Below are 25,829 nucleotides of genomic sequence, written 5' to 3'. Positions count from 1 at the left end.
GCCAAAACTTAAGAATTACATCCACAAGCCTCTCACATAGGAACTAGGCTCTTTGATAACTCTAGCCATTCACAAACTGAAGGTTAAAAACACAAAGATGCCTTTGGCCTACAGCAAATCTTCAGCAACATGCTGCTGACCTAGTGCTCGGTGAAGTAGCCAGAAATCTCCCACCATTCTCTAGGAGAAAAATGAACTAAAAATGAAATAAGTGGGCAGCTGCTTAAGGTAGCTGGAGAAAAGATAACAATGAATAAACATATATATATATGTATATATATGTTTGGATTTTTTTTAAGGCAGTGAAGGTAATGATCTAAGAAAACTGGAAAATATCAAATAACTCCCCTGACTTCTGTCCTGGTTCCAAGCAGTCAGCTGTCTACTGTCAGGGGTAGCCAGGTGCTTCTCCATTCTCTGAGGTCTCACATTCAATGGCCTTGCATTATGTGCCTCAGCCAGGGCAGCTCAGGCACCTACATTGCCTCCAGACCCTCAAGTAGTTGCCGGGGAAAGTTGCTGTCCCTGTCCTGTGCTCATTAATACAAAGCAGAACATTTTCAGTGTCACTTCCTGAAATGCATAAAAGCTAAAATGATCTCCCAAGACATGTGAAATCTGAGTCCTTCTAGTGACCAGCTTTTTTGCCACACTGCTATTGTAGTCTTGCACTCTTTTGCTCTGCTGGTGCATGATTTTCTCTTCCTCAGAATGGCTTAGGCTTACTTTCTTTTGTGGATTATTGCCTATGAGTCACACAGGTCTGTTCTTAATGCAGAAGGACCGGTGAGCTCTGCAACAATCTGCTTTTAAAGGTCAGCAATATCTTAAGGCAAATCCTTCTGTAAACAGAAGATCCCCTGACCTTCAGCATACATGGTGGCCTGTCAGTCCTTATTTCAAGTCAGTCATTGACACTGGGAAAAAAATTATGAAAACAAGTAGCAGGCTTTGTGCATCACTGGGTCAAAGTTTGAGCAGAACACAGACCTTAGGGTCCCAGATGAAAAAGAACAAATATCTTCTGTGCCTTTTGAATTGTCTGTCCTCATATTTACTTGTCCAGACTGCTCTCAACCAACAAATCCCTTTTCTCTCTTAACATACTCTTAAATTGCTTTTCAATGCTTTTTTTAACTAACAGTAGTAAATGGAGGCAAACCTAATAGCTGGCTGTTTTATTCTGCATAATCAGATATTACTTTGAATTAAACATCAAGTGCTAAGATAGAGGGAAATATCTCATTGACATTTAACTAAGAAAATGTCACAGCTATTGAGAGGAGTAGCACTGTCTGGCTCTTCAATAGGATTAGAGCATTAGGAAGGTAGAAGCAACAGAACTCATAAAACTAAAATTTGCTTTAATTAACAGTAAAGGCCTCTCACAGTCCTGACCTGCTCGTTTAGCCTCATTCAGTCTGCTAAATACCTCTCATAGAATGCAAGGATTATGATTTTTTGTTTTCCTAGATTTCTCAGATAGATAAATATTTTAGGAGCTTTAAGAATGTTTTGGATTTCTTGAAGTGGTATGTCAAAATTGCCTTATATACATGCAGTGGGTTTGTGTGCAAGCACTCACACTTTTGCACGCAGGGGGAGGATATATGCGTGTGTTTGTGCATGCAGATGTGAACACACAGGCCCTATATTTGACAAAATATGATCAAGACTTACTCAACACAACTGAAATTAGCAACTTATTCAAACATCTTGATTTGCTTCAAGATCAGCAACACTTCCGTGACGCTGACCTTCGGGTAATTACTATTTGTACTATGGTGGCACATGTGAGATTCCAGTCCATTTATGCTGTACAATAAGATTTAAAAGAGAAAAAACAAATAGTCCCTAATCCAAAGAGCTTGTATGTTAATTAATCTACCTCTTGAGATAGCTGAATTATTTTGAGTATGAACACCATGTTTCCAGGTCCATGTTTTTGAGAGGTACTCACCTGATCAGAAGCATAGGCCACCAGCCTGCCCATGATATCTGCCTCTGTTAGCTCAGGCTTTTCTGACTGCACCCGTCTGATGGTTTTTGTTCTTGCAGCAAGCAGAGCAACAAGGGTGGCCTCACTTGCACTTCCCTGTGACAAATTGAAAGAAAGGAGAAAAGGAAGACATATCAGACTATCTTCTTTTATATGAATTTGTGAAGCTGGTAACAAATTGCACATGAGAAATTGCTCAATCTCATGCTTTCTGAGAGTAGATGTGACAGCAAGCGAGGAACTTCTTTTTGACCTTTGTCTCTTCTTCCCCATTGTCCTGTTTGTCTTCTCTATGCTTGTTCAGTTTAGGCACCAATCTTGCAATCAGTGCTAGAAAGCTAAACTTGCAGATTGAAGAGCACATGAAAATCCTCTCAAAAATCAGACACTGATCATCAATTGATCAGTAGCCATGGCAGAGTAACTGTTGATTCCAGTTACTCTGGATTTCACATTTAACTTCAATCAGAATCTAATAACTCCCATTTCTGTCAGGCAACATGCCTAGCTATAGTGCTTATTTAATACTTAGAGTTAAGCTCAGCAAGTCAGTCATTGTAGTTAAGAGAAAAAATACTGAAAAAGCAAAAAAGTTCTGGTTCAATGTAGCTAACTGCTTTTTGAAGGATTATTTATATACCTTCCTAACATCAAAAATACACAGAGTACTCCTAAACAGCATTTTGACTGAAAAAAAAAAAAAAGAAAGAAAAGAAGAAGAAAAAAAGAAAAAAGGAGTTTCAGTTGTGTATTGGGTACTCTGTGTCGTTAAAGATGGGAAATTTTTTTTATCAACTGATCTGTAAATTTTACAGGAGTATACAAAATAATTTGTGGAAATCTGTATTCTTTTCTCTGAAACTGGCTGATGAAATGCGCTGTAAACTGCTCTTTTAAACTGTAAGAAACTTTCTGTAAACAAATGTTCATAAATATCAATATTTTCAGGTGTGCATACTCAAGAGAGAGGTTTTAGGTACTTTCAAAGTTGAGCAACTGTCATACAGCCTTCCTCTGCCAAGCCACGTAACAGTGCAACAAATACACCTGCTTATATTAATGAGTATACCTCAGAAATATCCAATGCCAGCAAGTTGACTTTGGAGTGAAGTTTCTTACTCTGTACCAAAATTTTATCCTTCCTCTACTAAAGACACGTGCATATTTACTAACCACAAAGTAACAAAGTATTCAGCAAGTCTTACTTCTTAGACCTGATACTACAGATTTCATACATGAGAATGAACTTAGATTCCATCCTAACTAATACTCAAGTTAGTTGAGCTTAGATTCCATCCTAACTAATACTCAAGATAAATGAGAGACAGAGGTGCATTGTATGCAACAACAGTGAGTAAGCCCGTAAAGCAGCCAAAATTGAACAGAGTAAGCAGTAAAAAGGACAGCCCCTAAACATTTATTAAATGCATTGCCCTGATGAAGGGGCTTTATTTGTCTTCCCAGGGCTGTGGGATTTGAGGATGCAAACCCCAGAACTTGCAGCAAAATACAAAGATGAGTAGGAAACACCTCTGGCTGCTGATGCTCCTTATAGCCTCACAGAAACTCAAGGAAATATTACAGAATACAGAATAATATACACAGAACATTATGGGAAGGCATACATCCTACACAGGATATTCTAAGACGATATGCATCACTCCTGGTTCAAGTAAAGTAGCACTTTCATGTTAGGAAAAGGGTGAGGGAGATTTTGTCCATTAACTAAATAACCATAATGCAGTAGAATCCCCATACCAGACTTTACTGCCTAATATACCATTTCCAGCAATTCAGTACATGAAAATACTTTATATTTGTGCAAACTGATGCAACTTATTGTGGCTTTCATACTGTCTTTCAGGTAAGTTGTATATCTACAGAAGGAAGTTGGGCAACATAAACCCATGAACAGGTTTTATTTTAATTCCACAAGTCACTCAAAACAACCTTCCTAAACTTGAGTTCTTCACTGTAAAGTCTGACATTGCACTGTAAAGTATGACTTGTCATTAAAATAAATAATTATGAGAACATATTTAAATCTGTCAAGTATATTTGGAAAAAGCAGTTTTATATTTTTCTTTGTTTTTTGGCAATGGTAAGGCCATGTAAAACTCTTTCTAGGACATGTAAGGAATTTGTACTTTTAATAAATGTGCAAAAGTATATACAGGAAATGGCTGTAGGAAAGTCCAAAAGTTAATTTGATATTTGGGAACCTAAGTTCCCACTGTTCAGGGGACTTAATCAAGGCAAATTACTTGGGCTCCAGAAAAGCCTCAGTTTTCTGAGGAAAGCCACAAGCTGGTCTGGTACTCTGGATATTGTTCATCCATCTGGTGCCTTGACACCAAGTACAACAGCTCTTGTCTAAATATCATTCCTTGGAAGCAAGGTTAGACAGGAAAAAGCCATCTATGTGGCTGAATCTTGTCTACTGACAGCAAAGCTGGAATACAGCCTAAATGTACTGAAAATGCGTTTTGATGGCTCACAACAGTAACACTTTTTTCACCTTTTCCCAAATTCCATTAGTCACCTTTTTTTTTACTGAAAATGTTTGCAAACATTGTTTGTAGGGTTCCTCTATTCCTTGGTGCCACACTCTTGCACTAAATGAGTTTGAGGACTGACTGGTTCTTGGACTACTGTGATTCTGTTTACTGGAGGGAAAATCAGGATGTTTCTCACCAGATCAAAGATAGGCTGAGTCTAATTCTGTTTCACTCTTAAAATACCTTTTCTTTGCAGAGTTTAAAGAAAACTTCAAAACTTTTTAGCAGCTTGTCTAGAATGAACAGCAGGAGATGTGCGCTATATTCAGGCAAGCTTCATGAAGAGAGTAGCTTTCTCATTTTTAAAAAGCTGTTTTTTCTCCTCTTGAATGCTGCATTCTGCATTAAGTGAAGGATGATGATACCTTTCCTTTTACCGCAAGCAAACAAAGGTTGCCATGGCAAGCAGGCTCAAGAGGCAGAAGAAATATCAGTAAGAGCTGATGTTCATGTCCACCAGAGCTCTGAACTGAAATTTTCCTTCATATTTTGCCATTTTCAAGTGTCATCCTGCTCACAATAACACAGTGTTTCATATTGACATAGGCTTTCAGATGTAATTAAGAGCTAATTTTCACAGACTCCGTTTTACCCAATACTACAATAATTACTTGGTATTTGCCAAGGGAATGACTGGCAGTTTCACACTCTCACATTGCTTTTGCTTCACACTCTTATTTGTATCATTATTGTTTCAAGAGCAAGACAAGATCTGCAGCATAAATTACTTCATCGTAAGCAAGAACACAGAGCATACTTTCGATTCTTGAAACTGACTTGTGTCTGATGAAAATTATGGGCAATCCAGCACTGTCAGCCTGGAAGGGCAATTTTTCCTGCTTATAACCATCAGGCGTAATTGCTCACTTTTACTGGTACAAAATAAATGCCAGAGATGCATGACAAAAGCTTGATTTCTCAAACATAACTCTCTGCCTAGTAATTGTAATGGAAAAGGTCCTAACAGAGCAAGCAGGATGAGTAAAGAGTTACTTTGAGAAATACACAGGTGTAGATGCAGGTCCATCTATGAGAATTATAGCAGTAGGGTTAAATTCATATTTGCCTGGAAAGACTTTGGGCAGAATTGGCTGGAATATGCTGCAGGTGGATACAGCTGAAATCAATGAGAGAAGCCCCTGTTTTTAGCATGTAGTTCAGATATGTTTTAGAAGCCAGTCTTAGCATAAAATGGAGTCTGCCTATATTTCCAATCACTGGACTTCAGAGATAATCAAATGGACAAAGAAAAAATATTTAAAATTCTTTCATTCTCATGGCAGACATCAATTTTAATTAGGTGAATAACCATGATGAAATTCTGTGCATTTGAATAAAGATCGTATGTGATATAGGAGCAAGCCACGGCTGGCAATCTGTATAGGTTTACTATGCACATAAGTTCACCCATCAATAATATATTCATTATCATACAGATAGCCTCAGTTCAGATAGTGTAGGCTTTTATTAAGAAGAAAACTTCCCAAAAGTTTGGAGGGTGTTTTATGTTGGATATGGGACTGTAGACTGAAAACTATATTTCCTAATGGGAAAACACTTTAGGTTCAAATTTCAAGCAACTTCGTTTTATTCTGACCTTCCAATTCTGAACTTACCTATTTTATGTAAGGTAAACTTAAAATCATGTGAATTTCTGTGTAAAAGATTAACAGATTTTCTACTACACTGAGTTACTTCTACTTTAAATAATTTCTCTGCTATATTCTTATCCATCGTTTGATCCCTGACACCTTTCTGAAAAAGAAAAGAAAGGAAGGTTGTTTTGGAAACTGAGTGAAGCAAATACTTGAACATGTCTAAGTTGAACTTCACAGGTTTTTTAAACCCTCTTGCTTTATTCATAATCCTAACATGTATTTCTACTTAAGAAGACTTTTTATAGTCATTTTCAGTCATTAAATGTTACTGCATATTGTTGATGACTTTCTTAAATTGTTGATAACAATTTCTCACAGTGAATAGTATTTGAGAGTTTTTTTGGGTTTTTTTCTACATTACCACAATGAATGCTCCCACCCACTCATGGACATTCTCCCCATGCATCAAGCATCGATTGGTCTGTCTGAAAATGTAGAAAAAACTCAAGTGACAAGAAAAATATCTGCCCTTTATTAATGCTTTGGTATGACTGTTTTACAAAATCATACAGACCACAAATTCATCCTGTATTCTTTTACCTGTATCCCTTTTCTTACCTGAATGACTCCTCCACCTTGTCCATCCTTCCCAGCTAAAAACTCTTCAGGCAAACTAAGCATCTTCCCTAGCCAATCCAGCATGACAGTCTCCAGCTCTGTGCAAGCTGGACTAGCGGCCTGAGATGAAAAAAAGAAGGGAGAATAACCTCATTAAGGTATGAAGAGAACCAAAAAGCCTTGCCCTGGTGGATTCTAATTCCTCTGTCTTTAGAAAACAGAGGAAGAGTCCCACTAACTTTACTAGCTAAATTAGGGACCTAACTACCATTGTGAATGGCGCTCCTAATTATTAAAAAATGTCAAACTGAACCTCATATAGAAGAACTGTGACTGTCAAATGTCAAAGCTAGGATTTGTATCTTAAGAACTTTCCTTTTTTTCCCACATCCAGTACCATTCTTTTTCTGAGAAGAGCCCATCTAGCATGAATGTTTTCTTTTTTAAAACATAATTTTCCATGATACAAAAAATAACACAATCAGGCAGTAGACAACAGTTATACTATGCAATGAGTAGCCCAGCAATCTTACAACATTACTACTAATTCTAAAGGACGGTAATTTTTCTAGGACAAAACTTCCAGGAGAAAATAGTCTTTTTCTGCTGAAATCATTCCTGGTATCTATGTGAAAACACTTAATATGTCAAGGAAAGTTACTTGTAAAAAAATAGTCCTATGACTTCATTGCTATTAATCAATAATTTCACTGAAGAATGTCATTGAAACACTTAAAATCTTGGCAAGGGGAAATATCATTACCTCATAGCTATATTTATACCCCAATGATCTTACCCAAGAGAAGCCCACACATCCTATTCCACCACATAGCATGTCTGCAAGAAGAGCTGGGAAGGAACTGGCTGAAGGGAAGTAGGCAAAAAAGTAGGGACTGTGCCAGTGAGTCACCTGTAGTAAGAGAAAAATAGTCTTTTTAACCAGTGCAGGAAGTAAAACAAACTGTTACAAAATCAGATCCAGACAGCAGCTCTTCATTACATGGCCATAACATAGGATCCCATTTTTTGGAAAAGCTTAGCTTGTTTTTGAATTATTTTTTTTTAATGTCCCTGTAACTCAAAATAGAAAGAAGACATTCAGCTGAATTTAGTTCTTGTCCCTATCTCCTAACAGTCTCAAAATCAGTTCTCTACATTTGTCAGTCTAGGAGATAAGAACTGCCCACACAGTGGCAGCATGAATCTCTGTGTAGGGCACTGTTCTCAACCCTCTGCTTTCTGGGACTCCTCCTGAGTATTTATTTGATCTCTGTCATGCAACTGACATAGCAAGGGTATCTTTAATCACATAGATCTCTCTCACCCAGGCCTTCCATTTATTTGCTCAAATTCCTGCACCAAATCTGGCCAAATAGTCCCTCCTCCAAAATGAAAGAATCCATTTCAGTATCCAATGCTTTCTCCAGAAAATTATACAACCAATCTTCCAGTAACAGACTGTGATACATGCACAATTCTAATCTGTGCGTATTAATAAGAACAACACAATAACCACAAAACCTAACGATTGTTTTGCAGCAACAATATTTAGCACTATCTTTTGAAATATCTAAGCAATTTTAAAGACTTTACAAGACACTTGACAAGGCTCCACAACTCCATTCTAATAACATTTAAGAATAGGAAATGCACTGCCATGCTGTAATGCTCAGGGGAAATAATAAGGTATGAAATGCATGGTAAAAGCAGCTTTCTCATTCAAGATAAAATGTAAATTTAAGAAAAAAATGCTTTTAGATAATTAGATGAACTATAAGCAAAAATTCAGCAGAACACTTTTCCTCAGCTAGAAATCCATAGTCTGCTGAGTTACTGAAGCTAGCCTTGTCTTACACTATTAGTTGTTTTATTTGTTATTTAATATTGGAGTTCTTCTGTTACAAGTGAAGAATAGGAAAAGCACACGTTACCTCTTGCTTGAGCTCAGCGTTTTCTTTACACTGTTTTCTTGTTCTGCATGGAACAATTCCCATTGTTCCACAAGCTGCAAACACCCATTTTATTTCCTCATCTGTCCTTTATGCAAACAAGCAGCTCTTCCTTAGGAAACAGGGCAAACTATCTTATCTCTTAGATAGATATAATGAATCAGATGTCACTTTATATATTGCAGTATACCATAAATACTTTTCAGATGTCCCTGCCCTTTCACATGAAACCATCACATCACATTTTTGATTGCCTAAAATAGCTGTGCACATGGTATGCTCAAGATTTCATTCTCACTGGTCACTAGGTCCAAACCTTCTCAAATCACAAATTCAGAGGCAAGCCAATGGGAATATTTTTATCCGTCTCCGCTCCATACAATAGGGATATTTCTTTGCTATAATGAAGTTTTAGAGCACATGTGCTAGACACCTTCTTTTAGAAATCAGGAAAAAAAATGGAGCAGGATACAGTTATTAACAGCAAAACAATAAAATGATTAAAAATACCCAATAAATAGCAGCCCATGATAGGACCCACGTTCACAGACTTTCACTGACATTCATAATGAACCAGGGCTACCACTGTTCATCTTCCCAGCTATAATCCTGTGTGATCTGCAAGACTTTTGACATTTATCTTGGGTTAATCAAGTTAAACTGCCTACTTGCTGGGAGCCATTTGTTTGATGAAACATAGCAGATACAATTTCCACCACTCTCACAAAGTGAAAAAGCCAAAAGCCCCAGGGCAAGTGCAGCTGTGACTCTTCCTTCCCTTCTGCCTCTCCTTCATGTGAATCAGCTCTGAAATTCATCTCTTTTGCCAACAGACGCATTTAGCCAAATATTGCAAAGGGTGTGACATGACTGGCGCTTGTTTATTTAGCCCTCTGCTGATAAACTGTGATACACAAGTGTCATGTGTTCAGTAATTACCACACTAGTGCTTCTCAGAGATGTTCTGTTTCTTAGACCTCATCTAAGGGTGCCCTTCTTTCTGTGGCTTGCTTAGTCTACACAAGAGTCTTCCTTCATCACATAGTAGTGATAGGAACTTCAGCTGAAATTTCATAGATTAAAATATCCAGTGTGTGACAAATTAGTGCCTTGGTACTATGTGCAGTCAACAGCAAAAGTTGAGCATTTTTAGCTCCAGAAAAGGATAGACATTTCCAAACAACAAAGTCTGAGACAGAAACAGACTCTCACTGATATTTTTGTGTCCAGATTCCTTCCACCTTGGCTTCCAGCTGTAGAAATTAAGAGTCTGGCTGTTGTTGCTTCAGTTCCTGTGTTAATACTAGAAACTTAGCACCATTTTGGTTATTATCATTTAGTGAACTGCTCTACACCCAATATCACAAGAATTCTTCATAATGATTTTTTCCACTCAAGAATGCTTATTGCCCTATTGGGTAAAGACAGCAATGGATACTGTATAATCGCTTTACACAACTGGTTATCTTTTGCCTTCTCTAGGCATGCCACGTTCACTTTTTCAGCCATCGCATACGTAGATAGTACCTGAACACAGCCAATAACGTAAAGATGTCAACATGAAGGAAACACATATAAACTTACAGTCTACTGATACCCAACAGGAAATGTAATGTTTTATGGCCTCTGTCATATTACTTATCCCCACTGAAGAACATTAATTCCTCATTTATAAAATCAAAATATGACAGAGTGCTCCCTCAGAAGACTTGCAGATGATATAAATTTCCTCTAATTCTGTACACCATAAGGTCACCTTACAACAATGGATCCTCAACAGCTGCAGAAATAAGCCAATGGGTATCCCATGAATTTCAGAGATGATTGCAAAACCCTATAGTTAGGTAGTAACTACACCCTGAACTAGCAAAAGCCAAGGGTCAACTATCTGGAAAGCAGCTCTGCAGAACTAGACGTAAGGGCAACGGTGAACAATAAGCTTACCAATGTGCCCTTTTGGCAAAAAAAGGTTAACAGCAATCTGACTACATCAGGAAAACTGTTGCCAGCAGGTCAAGAGAGGTGATGCTTCCCCTTTACTCAGTGCTATGAGGCCTCATCAGCAGTTTGTATCCAGCTCCAGCTTTTTCAGTACAAGAAATACATGGACATTCTGAAGTGAGTTTAATGAATGGCCATGAAGTCAGTTAATAGGTTAGAGCATCGCTCATTTGTATAACGAGAAGCTGAGATTGTTCAGGCTGGAAAAGTTTAGGTGAGGGATCTTGTGAAAGTATATAAATGCCTCATTAGAGCATATAAAGATGATGAAGCCACATTCTTTACAGTGGTATTCAATGTAAAAACAGGATGTCTACAAACTGAAACACAGGAAATTCCACTTAAATATAATAATTTCTTTTACTGGGAGAATGATCAAACTGTAGAACAGGAAAGAGAGGTAGCAAAGACATAATTGAAGATATTCAATACTCAATTTGCCATGATCCCAACTAACTGACCCTGCTTTGGGCATGGAGGTAGACTAAAAGATCTCCAGAGGTGCTATCCATCCTGAGCTATCCTATGACACAGCTATCATGAGACTACAGTACTTAATATAAACAATGCAGGAAGAATCAGAGTTGTTAAAGTAACTTGGATTTATATACTCATGCTCATTGTGTCACAAATACTAACATTTCATACGAGACAGAAGTTCGGGATAGAACAATATTTTCTTCAGACTGCATCAATTCCACTAAGTCAGTGGTTACTTGCTGTTTACTTGCAAAACCAATTCAGGTAAGAGGGAACATCACACAATGAAATAATTGGAATTCAATGTCCCACCTTTTATTCTCAAGTGATTCATCTCTTATTTTTTAATTTGTTATTGTTTCATTGAGCATTCTAAAGTATTCTGATTGGCAAAGTGTTGTATGTTTGACTTCACAGAAAAAAAAGAATAGCTAACATTTTCCTTCAGTGGGAAAAAAAAGACTTTAAAAAATATTAGATATGATAATAAAATGTAAATATTTTCATAATATAGTATGGGCATTTGGTATAAGCTGTCTTTATAATGAACTACTGTGTATTATAATGTATGTAATATTTAAACAACAATGCTATGAACAACAATCAAAGTATTTGCATACATTGGTCATAATTATCTTATGGAATTCATGCTGATTTAATTTTGTTAGATTTAAGACTTTACCTACAGATTGTTGTGAAGAGTGGAGCAATTCCCATTGATTTCAGTGGAGTTTTAGTCAGTGAAAGGATAGAGAGTTGGCACCAAGGGAAACACGATAAAAATAAATATTTACATTGGTCAGTGAAAAGGAATTGGTGTTAAAGTACACAGACTAAACACATCTGCAGAGTAGTGATTCCACATTTAGTCACATAACAGTCATATCACCTATCTTCACTCAGAAAAGTAATCCAAAATGGTTACTGCAGGGATCCAAAGGAGATATTTTTTAATTAAATCTATTAATCATTCAGTCCTTTTCAAGCTGTTTAAAGTCATTATGAGACAAACATATAATTAAAATTTTAAAAGTATAGCATGACTGGAGAAACAAGAAAGATTCAGAGCTGAACAAATGCCAGATGCTTTGATTTACATTGTCTGTTCAACACTAATCTATCCAAAGGCTAATATTTAGGCAGTGACCATCTGCCTTAAAATGTACTAGTAGAAGTCAGCATTTTGGAGAATATGTCAACATGACAAGGATTGGAGAGAATCCTTTCTGGTCAGATCTGTAATAAAAAGAAATCTCACAAGAAAACTTTAACATTTAAAGATCAGTTTGAAAAAAAAAACATTTTGTGTGTACTAATAAAAATTCCATTTTAGAAAGTACTGGATCACATGAAATTGAAAGTTAGGAAGCTCTGCTTTAACCAGTTCAAGTTAGAAAAGAGGATTATCTCCAAAAGCAAGCCTCACATGAGACAAAAATAATCATTTGATTATTTCTAAAAGGAAAAGAGACTGTTAGTAAAGTGTTTAACTACAGATATATAGAAATTCCTCCCTTTTAAATGCTAAGTAACATGGATACTTCTGTTTGTAAAGTTCACCTGCACAGCCTTCATCCACGCTTCTTGTTTTTGAACACCTAGTTGCAGCACTGAATATTGATCAACGGATCTATTTTCCTTACCCCTGGCATAATGATCTTCTCAATGTCTTTAAATACATCCTCAAAGCTCTCAGGATCCTGTGGTGCACAGTCTGGAATGAGGGTCCTCAGATATCCTGGTTCCACATCTGGGAAGACCTGTCTTTTTTCTATCTTCTCCAGGTAATCTGCAACATAATCCACCATCTCCTTTCCTCTTTTGCGGAACTCTGCAGGATCCATGGGTATCAGAATTTAGGACCTAGCAGAAAAAAAAACCTAAGAAGAAAGAAAAGTTCAATTTGAAAGAAAATATCACTGTTTTCAGACTGTGATGGGGTGCTTCCCCTCCAGTTAAGTTACTGTTAAATCATTACATTACATCAATAAATATATTCCTGTTTCTCTCCTGCTAGTGAGATACATAGTGTAGTTTCTTCCATCCACAACACAGACCTGTTATTTGAGTGATTTAAAAGATCACTCCTATGGTCCTTTGAAAAAATTAGACCACAAGTTCTTTTACTTCTGCATATTGTGTCAATATCCATATACATTGCATTTTTCTCCACTCGAGTTTTGCTGGACACCACATAGGAGTGAACAAGGCTGCTAAAGCTTTGATGTCTACATCATGAAGTACATTAGATTAACACAGTCAGGCGAGCAACAGAAGCACATCAATGAAGATACAGAAATCACAGATTTAATCCCTACTGCACCTGGTCAACACAAGATTGTGGCACCACTCACACTATAATCAGCTCCTGCTTGCCTTTTAAATAAGAGGTCTAAGGTAATAGCATGTTACGTGTCTCTTTTATAATCCATAACACCAAGCTATAGTAATCAAAGTTATCACAGTTATAATGGCAGGGCAGCGAACATATCTACCTCTTGTCTCCTGTCTTGCTTCAAGATTCAGCATCATTACACTTTCACCGTAAACACACATGACATGATGCTTACAATAAAACCTTATTTCTTATTTTGCAGTAGGTTACAAAGAAACTCTGCCTGGGGCTGTCTCTGTTTCTGAGACACTGGGCTGGAGCTCCAGCTATACTCTGTGCCAGGAAGAAACTAGATGAGCACAACCAAGGTATTGTTTGGCTGGGATGACTGAGCTGGAGCTGTGCAGACAAGCTTGTATTGCTAGGGTGCCTGTTTCCTCCATCCTGGCCTACCCAAATTCTGTGCTTTATGTGACTGTGCATTTTAGGAGCTCGGTGAACACAGTACTGCCTAAAAAGCTCACAAGCATCTTTATGCACTCACACTGAGTGAGCAGTGTTGTTCTTTGGGATCCAGAAAGAAAACTGGTAAGGAAAACAAGGGTACTCACTGCTGGTGTAAATAATCATTATGCTTCGTTCACATACCTTCAGATCTTCACTTTGTAAGGAAATAATCATATTAAGCAAAATGTGAATATTATGTAATTACGAGACAATTCCTTAGCTATTGGTTATTTCTGCTGAGGATTTATAACTGAGGACATCATTTTGAGAAAAAATAAACCCTTCAGGGCTTTACTACATTTGAATTAGTGCTGTCTCATCAAAAAAAGAAAGACATTATTGATGAACATCATCCTTGAGACATCTCTGCTGCCACAAATAGAGGGATTGCTGTGAAGCAGCAGCTGCTGCTGCTATTTAGGAAGAAGTGGTGCTGCTATAGGTCACCAACCACTTAGCAAAGCAAAGCTCTGCATGTCCGGGACTTCGAGCCCCCTAAGAGCATAGCTGTTCTTGTTGCTATTGTATCACCATTGCATTATTCTCTTTAACCATCGTGTAAGTGTTTAATTGGCTCTCTGTACCTTTCTGAAAGGAGACCTAGTATCTTTCTCAGATCTGAATACATTGCTGATTGCAGTTCAAAGTTTTGATAGATTTCTTAACTGATCAGTATAAACTGCAGTAATCAGTGTCTCTCTGTGGCAGCAGCCTACTTACACCCAAAGGCAAAGTTCTTTTAAATATTCTTTTTAAATATTTTTGCCAGAAGAAGTCTAAATATTGCACTGCTTCACTTTTTCAAAGCATCTCCACCTTAACCCCTAATTTATGCTTCTTTTTTTTTAAATCAGATAATCACAGAATTGTAGGGGTTGGAAGGGACCTCTAGAGATCGAGTCCAACCCCCTGCCAAAGCAGCTCCCTAGCCCAGGTTGCACAGGTAGGCGCCCAGGCGGGTCTGGAATGTCTCCAGAGAAGGAGACTCCACCACCTCTCTGTGCAGCTGTGCCACTGCTCCGTCGCTGCACTGTTACTTCATTCAACAGTTCATTCCTATAGCATGCTCTAAAGAGCTTCTAATGGCAATCTGCTTTGGGGTTGCTTTTTATTTTTATTTTTATTTCCCAACTGCATTCAGAGATGAAAGCTATAAGAACAAGAATTTAAGTTATGAATGACCAACAATGAATGGACCTGAAGTCGAGGATCTGCTCTGCTACCATCATTGACTTACCATCATTCTTAAGGACATATAAACATTCAGTTGAACTTTTTTTTCCCCCCCATGTCTGTGCGTCCAATGACCTCTCAGTGCTATTTCAGAACAGATATAAGTATCACTATCCTTTCATTGGCTCTCTATAGCTTTACTTGATATCACTCAAAGATAGACCATTTAAGACAGAATTGTCTGTGCATCACTTTGTCTTTTCCCCAAATACAAATCAAATGGCTTAAAGAGCATCACATATAGCTCAGAACAACTCAAACAGATAAAAATAAATGTACTTTACCACATTACTACACCATGAACACTACGTTATACAGCTTGTGACTGTTTTTCTACTGCCTAGATTTTTTTGGATCTGAGATCTCTTTCTATTACAAGTGCTATTTGCGTCATCTTGTTCCTATGTAGTTCACTGATAGAATTTATTGCCACTTTTTTATTAGTAGTAGATTGAACAAAGCTCTTTCTGGATATCAGGTTAAGCAAATTAAAGTTGGATCTAAACATCAGGTACACATTTTGTGACTTGGGTCTATTAGCACAGGACTGAAATTATGTCAGCTTTTTGCTGAAGTACAAGCTTTAGGTCTTATTTGTTCTTCCTGAGAATGGGAGGTCCAGTGGCACATCCTAACATCGTTTTGGCTGCACTACTTCTCTTTTAACACACTGTTGCAAAAGCATTCTCAAACTTCAGGAAAAACAACTAAATTACAAGGGAAACTAACTGTTTTGTGTGGGATAGGTAATTGATCTGAAAAGATTAGGCACACACACAAAAAAAGGGAAAATGAAACATCCACCCCAAATCAGCCTTGAGTTAATTGCAGCATTCTAAGTTTATATATATATATATATATACACACACACTAGTATCTATTTAACTTCTAATCAACTTCCAATTCAGCTCCATCCATTGAAATACATCAATCTGTTTCAACTTTAAGCAAAGGATTAACTCTTCTTACCCCAGTAGTAAGTATAGGTTCATTTCAACTTCTCATGTATCCTTGCTTTCACTTTTCCTCCCTAAAAGACCTTGCCTAACAATTCTTTACCCACTGTAATATACTTTATCAGTCTCACAGGGAACTGTGAATGCATAGTACTAGCATGAGCACAGCGGTCATCTATATTTTCTTTTTCACTTCCTATTTTACATCTGTCCTTCTATGAGCAACAAGACCACTTACAATCTCATCACTATTTTTATTCTCCTCAAATAGATTTAGCTCCATCTGCCTAATAGCACTACTTGCAACAGGAACCACATCCAGTAGACCGAGTATCTGGCAACTGTAATGCTGATTAGTTAGCACTACAAAGACAGAAACTACTTCACCTCTCTCTACTAGTACAGAGAAATTCTCTTTTCTGTCTCATACACACATGCAAAATGTATGATGTAACAACACAATGTACAGAGAACATCCCTGTGTGCAAATGCTCTAGAAATACAGAATATGAATTTCCAAGAAGCAAAATACTTCAGACAATTCAGCCTTTAGGGTATGGACTATTTGAGAACACCCATATTTTCCAAAGGGCTAAATGTTAAAATCTGTGCGCACTTGGAAAGGTTCACATAAGTTGAAGGGACTGCAAAATAACACAGGCAATGTTTCCAAAATGAAACAGAAGTTCCACAGAAACTGATCCTCTCTCAAAAGTGTTTAGTAGGGTCTGTCTTTCCCAAGGACATGCAGACCGACAAAGGCTCCATCCTACACCTCTCACAATTAATTTCAGCACATTCAACATTGGCCAGATGAACTCCAAGTGAGGTGTGCACACTTTCCAGGAGGCACTTAGGCTAACCATCAACCCCTACTAGTTTGGAAGGACGTTCTATTCAGATTCATTAGCAGCCTCACGCTGATAAAATACCATTTTTATATCAAGCATACATTGTGTCTAAGTACTTTTCTAACCAGGAAGAGTCCTCAGATGTTGTCACCACTGCATACCTCTTGGGATCAAGTTCCTGTTTCCACTGTAGAAGACTGAGTTTTGTTATTACTTCAGGTAAAAGCAAAAATAATATTAACCTTAAATGATATTAATTTATTTTTATTCACATGTAAGTTCTTCATTGTTTAATTTTGCTGGGATATGTCACAGGACAAGTACACTACATGATCTTAAGTTGACATAACTTTTACTGCTTTATTTATACTCCTACTTCCTCTGAATTTAGACATAGTAACATTTTATATCACTGAAGTTACCACAGTTTTCATCTTTAGATATACTCAGTATGATGTTCACTCACAAAGCATTTTCTACTTTATCTGTAACTGAACCATATGAATGGACACTATATGCACAAGAACACTACATACACTTGTAGATACATTATTTAGAGGTAGTTTTGACCATTAACTATTTCTGTTAACAAAGCATCATCTATAATTTTAGAATTTGTTTTTTGTATTAACTGAATGTAAAAGATCTCTAAATACTCCTAAGAAATTATTAAATGAAGAAAGAATAGGGAAAAGAAAACAGAAAAGATGGAAGAAAAAGGAGGAGAAAAGTAAAGAAAAAAGGGAAAAAAGTAAATGTAGGTGGATGTACATCCAGTGTGATTTTATGGACACCTGTTCTCCAGTTGATCAAAGCAAAATAAAAAAAGGTAGCATCAATAAAAACTTTTAGCAGTCCCTAATGTTAAACACAGAAAGGAAGAAGGTATGGACAACAATAGCACCTTAGACTGATGGCTGCATTAGCTCATAAAGCAATAACTATATATCTTTCCAATAAAAGAGACAAGCCTGCTTTCTATAATTCCAACTGTTCGCTGCAGAACGCAATGTAACTGAAAGGCTTGGGATGCTACAGTGACACTGCTGAAGCCTCGAGGACTTTGTGCCATTGAACCCATCAAGCAGAAGGTTTTTCTGCCTGTTTGTACTGTTAAGCTAGATTTCTACAACAGACAATGAGAACATTGCTTGAATAAGGACTTCAAGATGAATTTTAACTTAGTATTTTAAATTTTAACTTTTCCTTTCTCGAGTAGAAAGGAATCGAGTCTGCTCTTAACTTTTACCTTCGCATAAAGCAAGAGTTAGTTATATATGTTACAGGCCCTACATTTCACTTAGTAATTTCATTTTCCAATTAGAAGTTGTTGTTTTTACTCAGTGCTCTCACTGACACAGTCTGCCACTTACTAATTTTCCCTTCTGAGTTTTTATTGCTGTGGAAGGGTTACTTCTGAGGAAAACCTCACCCTAATAAGTCATGTGTTGGTTGTATCTTGAAAATGTTATTATGCAAACTATTCAGTAGAGAATTTCTCAAGGTCTGCATGGTTATTCAGAACTGGTGCACTTGGAAAAACAAGTTATTAACTTTTGGATGTATTCGATTCTGCATAAATATACACAAATTGTTGTAATGACATAAATCATGTAAAAACATATAAACATAAATAGAGAGGTGCAAACCACATTGTAAAAACTTAGATTAAAAGGGAGTGCTTTTCTGGGCACCCCAGTTTATCCCTAAAATAATATTCTCTGTCTGTTTATTAGCTGAGCTTCAACTCCAAGTAACCAATTCCCACACTAATCCAAACATACTTACTTAAGTTGAAATAACCATAAAGCTTGAAGGACAAAAAAATAATACTTACAGGCAGTTGGTGAGGTCCTTCCTTCCCCTCTCTCCCACTGCCTCTCTTTGCTCCTCTGTGACAGCTGTAGAGCACAGAGGATGCAGCTGCCAGTATATATAGGCAAAGTATCCCCCATCCCTTCAGCCTATCACAGCCAAGTGCTTTGCATTCAACATTCAGCAGCAGCATTCCCTCCCCACCCCCCCCCCCCAACCTCTCACACCTCCTCCAAAATATAGAGGAAAAAGCTTCCCAAAGGGCAGAGGGATCTCAGGGAGAAGCAGCCATTACCTACATTAGCTGCTGAGTGAAGTCGGGTATGATTCCTTCTGCAAACATTTGACCACACACACCCCTGGTCTGCCTCACACACTGCGTGGCACCTCTGCTGTGGCTGCTGCAGTAAAAGCAGTGCGCTAAGACCCCCTGTGAAATGCTCTTTTAGGGAGGAAAGCACAGGTGGGCTTGAAGTACCACTCAACTCTCTGCAACATTGAATTGGCAAACATATCCGATTAACAGTGTCACAATAATCCTCCGATATGCTGCGTCTAACTTCTTTCAGTTTCTCTCTTTCATTGGCTTTAAACTTAAAAGCAACAAGAAATTTTCAAGCTTTCTCCTGTTCTCAAAGGAAAGTTTTAGGAGTTCTCTTTTTCAGATGAATCCTGTTAACCGCCTGTCGCTTTTTATTAAGTTTGTTTTAAAAAGCATTACCAGCGTCTCACAGCCTTAAACAGCTTACAGCCAGGTAGCAGCGGCGGGAGCTGCAGGGCTCCCCTGCTCTCACACCGACATTACAGCCAGGCTTTTTGCAAAGGAGGACACGTTCTCTTCTGACTTCTCAGTATTTCAAAACACTTGTGTCTGTGTCTGCTGTTTTAGTGGTACAAACCCAATTGTATCTGCTGACCATTCTGAAAGAGCCTGTTCAGAATAAAAAACATAACCTAAAATCTGCGGGCTTGAAGGATTCACAGTGCTTGTTGTGCCTGACATTCTCTGTGATCAGACCTGTGTTTCCAGTTCTCAGGTCATGACTGCTGCAAGACCTTGCAAGCATCAAGAAACCCCACCGTCACTTGCAGCTGGCTCTGTGTTTCCCATTGCAAACTGTCTCCTGAGCGAGTATGGTTACAGCCTGGAGAAACGTGAAACTCACCAGAATAAAAGTGCTTTGAAGATATTCTCTATTATTGTTTTCCTTTCTCCCTGCATTCGGGTGAAAAGGCTGAAAATTCAAAATACATTGTACAGACGTAAGGGAAGCAGAAACAGAAGCTGTGCCTAGTAAACACAACGATAACTCAAATTAGTTTTGATGCTTCATCTAAACGGCTGGCAAAACTAAATAAATTCCAAAGGAAATTAAAAGTGGATTTACTATCAACATCTCTTTCAATCACTTGCTGAAATGGCACCTCAGAGTAAGCTGATGTGGTTCTACCTTTCTTCTGTACCTGTTATTCACCTTAGAAGTTCCTGTGACCATAGAATACTTACATTTTCTAAGAAAAAATATATTTAATTCCTCAGGAAGAAAAGGGAAATAAATTGTGAGAGGTACAGTGGAGAAGGTGAAAAAGAGGAAATAAACACTCTTCTAAAAGGCATTTCCCAAGTCTCTCTCTGTAAGTCTAATAATTCTTCTGGCAAATACTACTTTTCCTAATTCTTATTAACTTTTGGTAATACACAAATACAGAATATTTTGTGGCAAAACCAAGACCATTTCATACTGATAGCTGAGCTCCACCACACTGCTTTCTCACTTCCCTTCCTCAAAAGGAGAGGGAGAAAATGCAACGTTTGAGATAAGGAAAGGGAGACCACTCATTATCCGCTGTCATGGGCGAAACAGGCAGCATAGGGAGATTAATGTAATTTATTGCCTCTTGCTAACAGACTAGAGCAGCAAGAACTAAAAGCAATCTGAGAACCCCTTCCTCCCTGTCCACCTTCATCTACTTTTTCCCTGAACAGTGCAGGGGAACAGGGACTGCAGTCAGTCCATATTGCTCTGTCTCAGCCCCAGCTCCACAGAACTACCCTTCCCAAACTGATCCCACGTCTGTTCTCCACAGCTCCCTCAGCCCTCCCATCACACCATGGGACGTTGCCCACGGGCTGTAGCTCTATCCCAGTACAGGAGGTGGGTGCTGCAACCCTGTGTGTTTGTTCCAGACCTTTGAGTGGTCTTGGTCCTCCAGAGAAAGCTTCTCTTATTGCTGAAATATGGAGGAAAAAAAGAATTTCCCTGTATTGCAAAATTGTTTACAAAAACCAAGTTCCAATATATGAAATGATCCTCAAAGGTATAAAGGCCAAGATTTGTTGGCATGCAACCAACAGATCATTTTACTAACCAGAGATGGGCTCAAACATTTTTTCCACATTGAAATTAGTCCCTCTGATGATGACATATACTGACAGTTGCCCATGTAATGATAGTACCAATTCAACACCATTTTAACATCTTTGCTGAACCCTTTGGTTTGCAAACGAGAGGGAAAGATAACATGTTTGAACAGGAGGCTCCAGCTTGGAACTGGAGAGGATACAGACAATGTGTTATCAGTCACTTTGCAGTCCCATGTGCCAGTCTGTGAGAACCAGGCATGGATCAAAGCTGTGGCAGCTACGCAGCTTGTATCCACTTCCCAATATTTTTCATCTCCTCCATTGCTACCTAATGTGGATAGAAATTGAAAGGCAGTTTTCCCAACCCTTCAGTCCAGTTATAATTAGGTTAGTTACTCACAGCTTTATTTTGCCCTCACTTGTGATGAATAATACAACACATTACATGCTACCCCCCTGGTGTGACTACATTTGGGCACAATGTGGTTGTGCTGTAGATCACCAACTCTAATATTACTTGAACAAATGTATTCTGAGCTATAACGTGAATAACTCCAAATCAACTCGTGTATCACCAGTATCTTAGACAATGAGAAAATAAATAACTTGAAGGAATCGTATTACCATAAAGCTTGTTCTTGTTTTTCTCCATTTGGTGTCATACAATGAATGACTGCTGTCCATGCATAAGAAAGAGCACTGGCTTATTGCTCAGTGCTTGATTTAAAGCAGATTTGTCATTTGAAGATGATGTCTGGAGGCTGCAGGCTTTTTTTCCTCCTTCCCTGTTGCTTCTCCAGAAGAAAATAGTAGCAGAACCCTATTGCGACCTAGCTTTTTTTTTCCCCCCTCTTAATATACTCTCCCAAAATATTGGTAATGGAAGAGAAAATTATCTACAACAAGGAAAAGAAAGAAAAGAAACACTCAGAGGTACCATATGTCCTTATATACGCCATAAACAAGGTCCAAACTTGCATGAGTCACAAAGATGAGATAAGTGAATATTTTAGCAGAAATGTGCAACTAAATTTTCTGTAAAAAAAATCCACAAAACCAACAAAAAAAAACTGTGGGTGCATTTCCTTTGGAAGAGAGTAAATTAAATAAAGCTTTCAGACACAAATAGATAGATTACTTGCATTGTATGAGGATAAAAACTAAATCTCCTGTAGAACATAAGTAGACTTTGCAACAGATTAGCCAGGAGGTGAATCTCAGACAGATCTGACAAACTGGGAAAGTATCTTATCTTTCATGAATATTTTATGTGACTTGTTTTCCCTATTCAGTTCTGTATTACAGTGTGAGTGTGTGAAGGTAAACCAAAGATGGACAAAAAGGAACTGCTAACAAAGTGAACAGTGAATGTGGACACAGACTCAAATGCGTAGATTCAGAGGATTTAAGGTACACTTTCTGGCTCAAGGCAACCTAAGCATTTTATGCTTATGGAAGCAAGCCTAAAGAGAAGAGAGAGGTTGTCACGAATTGAAGAAGTGTCAATAGGAAAGCTGACAGGCTGTGAAGAGTCACAGGCTGCAATCATAGCATACATGTTCTTCCAGTACAGAGATAGGAATAGCTTGTGCCAGAAGTTGGGATGTGTTTAACCTAGGGATGCAGGCAGTGCTGGGGCACTTATCCAGCTATACAGTGATTACATAAAGAACTTCCTAAAGCACTGTGAGCCCAGTGAGACCCAGAGTGTGTTATAGCAACAAGTTTCTAAACTAAATAGTCCACTGAAGATGGAACCAGATGAGGCATGAGGATCAAAAGGGCTTGAGATACAAAAGGAATATAATGCAGTGCTTGCTTTTATGTAGGTGTTTTGTTCTGATCATTGCTTATAAAGATATTAAAGATGACAGTGAAACACAGAACAGCTTGGGTTGGAAGGAACTTCAAAAACCATCCTGTTCTAACACCCCCACATGGGTAGGGTTGCTAAGCTTCTGAGGGCCCCTTAAGACCTGGCCTTGAATGAAGCTTGGTCCAAAAGGCATTTTGTCACCACCTGTGATTTATGCATTGTGTTAAGAACTATGCACCCCCATGCACTGCTTTCAGTAAGACTAGAAGAGCATTTGTCATAAGTATAAGCCTCCACTCATTTCTTATGGGATGAGAGCATCAGAGTCCCAGTTGCCTGAAATTACAGCAAGTACTGTGTACGACAAGGGACCATACTGGTGTTCCTTGCCCTTTTCCCTGACAGCTCTGACTCCACCTCAGCCCTGTGCCAACAAGAACATTAGTCTCCTAGAGAAGACCAGTGCCAACTTGAGGGATTTATGCTTAATAAATACACAACAAGAATTAGCAAGTTTATGGACTTAAATTGCTTCACACATAACAGACTCATGGTTCTGGACAACTGAGTGAGAACTGAATAGTTCATAGCCACAGGTCTCTGGTCACAGGCAGGTTTACAGCCAAAGCAATAAGAAGGTAACAGTTGCTACCTTCTGTGATGGGTTATAGTCTCCATCTAAGAGGTGACAGTGAAACATGAACACATCTCAATTGCTTGACTGTAACATATGACTTTCACTTGGGTAGTAGCATTTAAAGTAAAACATGATGCTTTCCATCAGAGCCAGCAAATATCCACATACCATTTGGCCAGCTTTGTAAGAAGGGCAATCATCTCCAGCTAGGAGGCAAAACAGGGAAGATAACAGCTTAAGGGGTTGCAGGTAGCTACACCACAGCACAGCTAGCCACATTCCCAGTCAGAACTGCCTACTATCTGCTCTCTTTACAATACTGCTATGTTCAACACCTGGGATAATTACAGCTTCCACATTATCATTAGAAGGGAAAGGAACTCATTCATCTCTCTCCTAACAATAACACAGAAGCTGTGATTATTTAGGCAGGATTTATGCATGACTGAAGGAGACAAGCAATTAAACAAGGATAGTCCTATTCATTACCTTTTTTGCTCAGAAACAGTTCAAGAGCTTGCTTCTGTACTTCAAAACAAGTCTTTGCCCTAAGTTGTGCAATTTTGGAAAGCCCATAGGAAAAGGCTCCACAGAACATTTTCCTAGAAAGAGCTCTCTTCCAGCTTATTTTTCTTTCTTTCCCCATTTGGCTCCCACTCCTGGTGGAATCCGAGTAGTCTCCATCTAGACCAGGTAAAAATGGCTGCACCTGTCCACACACACACCATCTCTGGTCAGACACAGAATTTGATTTTCTGCGTGCTGCCATCAGAAGCCACTAATTGAGAAGCAATCCACCTTTACACCAGTCTGACTTTCCACGTAGTTCTCTGAAAGATGATCTGGAAAACTATTTGGAGTTTGAGGATCTCCATTTTTTTTCCTCTTTCCAATGAATCCCTAAATCTATAACTACTTGTGTTATATAGGAGTGGTCTTGACTTGAGTAGACTCAAGATACAACTCTTCTGCAACTTCCGCCAGCTTAACTTTTATCAGAAGGAAACGTTTAAGAAATAAGATTTCTCACTCTTCTTCAGTGCTCACGGAATACAGAACGTGGGGAAAGTATGCTGAGGGAAGGAGAAGCACCAGCATATTTTATGTTACATACCTTGCAATGTATCACGGAACACCAACTTATAATTTCAAAGTATATCCATGTAATGCCATAACATGATGGAAAATACAGCAATAGTAGCAGTGCAGCAAAGACTTTAGCTGCAGTAAATGAGGACAAGCCTAAATGCAGCAGCTACAGAAACAAAAGAAAAAAGCTGCTTACCTTCAGAAGGCTGCAAGGAGGCACCCTCCACTGCCAACCTTTAAATAAAGTCTGGGAAGGTGTGGATCCTGGTTCTACCTCTTACAGTCACTCAGGTGCATTGTGTGCACCTGAGATCCCCTGGGTTGGCCCTGCCTTTCCACCAGGTGCTTAATCACTGCTTCAGGTCATGACTTAGCATTCTCACTAAATCCACTACTCATTACAGGAGCTTCTACAGTTAAATTAACTACTAGTAGTCTGTAGGAATTGTATTTTTTCAAAAGACTATTCATCTTCTAAAAGTAAGAATTAGTCTTACTTCTAAAAAGTAGTAGTGCTGAGCAGTAGAGACTGCAAAAAGGTGAGAAATCAGTACTTGGTGGCAAGCTCAGCTGCATTAGATATGATATTCTTAACGAGGCTCAGCACTCCAGAATACCAATTCATGGTTTGTTGGTTTTTTTTTTGTTTTTTTTTTTTTTGCATTTTGTACACCAAATATATGCACTAAAATAAATATGTAGAAACAATCTGTGGCAAATAGCCTCCATCCAATGAGGATGTGGAGGCTAAACTTTGTGCCAAGAAAAAGAAAGTTGTTGAAAGTGTGAATCCATTTTTCCCAGTAATATAGTAGAAACAAGCCAATAGATCCAGCACAAACTTGATGAATGTTTAAATATTTTAAGAACATGAAATCAGAGTTAGGGTTAATTTTCTGATTTAAATGAGATAACTGAAACCAGTTGTTTAATGCTCTGCAACAGGATATAAATGAATAGGTGGGGAAGAAGGTGCCAGCAAATAGCACTTACCAATATGTAATAAGCTTTACAAGTTTAAT

The 25,829-nt window shown here is 38.2% G+C and overlaps 1 protein-coding gene across 2 annotated transcripts in view; it reads right to left on the bottom strand.

Annotated features, from left to right (window-relative positions):
* DDC (dopa decarboxylase) overlaps positions 1–13,074 on the bottom strand; it is a 512,652-nt gene extending 499,578 nt beyond the window's left edge. For both annotated transcript variants that reach the window (XR_010623129.1, XM_065751729.1), the window contains exons 1-4: positions 12,847–13,074; positions 7,570–7,683; positions 6,774–6,893; positions 1,961–2,095 (exon numbers count right to left, since the gene is read on the bottom strand). Coding sequence is in view for 1 of the 2 variants with exons in the window: in XM_065751729.1 (XP_065607801.1) it covers positions 1,961–2,095; positions 6,774–6,893; positions 7,570–7,683; positions 12,847–13,047 (570 nt within the window). In the remaining variant the exon portion in view is untranslated. The remainder of the gene's footprint in view (positions 1–1,960; positions 2,096–6,773; positions 6,894–7,569; positions 7,684–12,846) is intronic.
* Between the last annotated feature and the right edge of the window lie 12,755 nt (positions 13,075–25,829).

The sequence above is a fragment of the Cyrtonyx montezumae genome, unplaced genomic scaffold (genome assembly GCF_038088225.1).
Source record: "Cyrtonyx montezumae isolate F1298 unplaced genomic scaffold, pur_monq_1.0 scaffold_8, whole genome shotgun sequence".
Classification (NCBI taxonomy): domain Eukaryota; kingdom Metazoa; phylum Chordata; class Aves; order Galliformes; family Odontophoridae; genus Cyrtonyx; species Cyrtonyx montezumae.
Note: the sequence above shows the minus strand (reverse complement) of the source record. Positions and strands in the feature narration are given on the sequence as shown.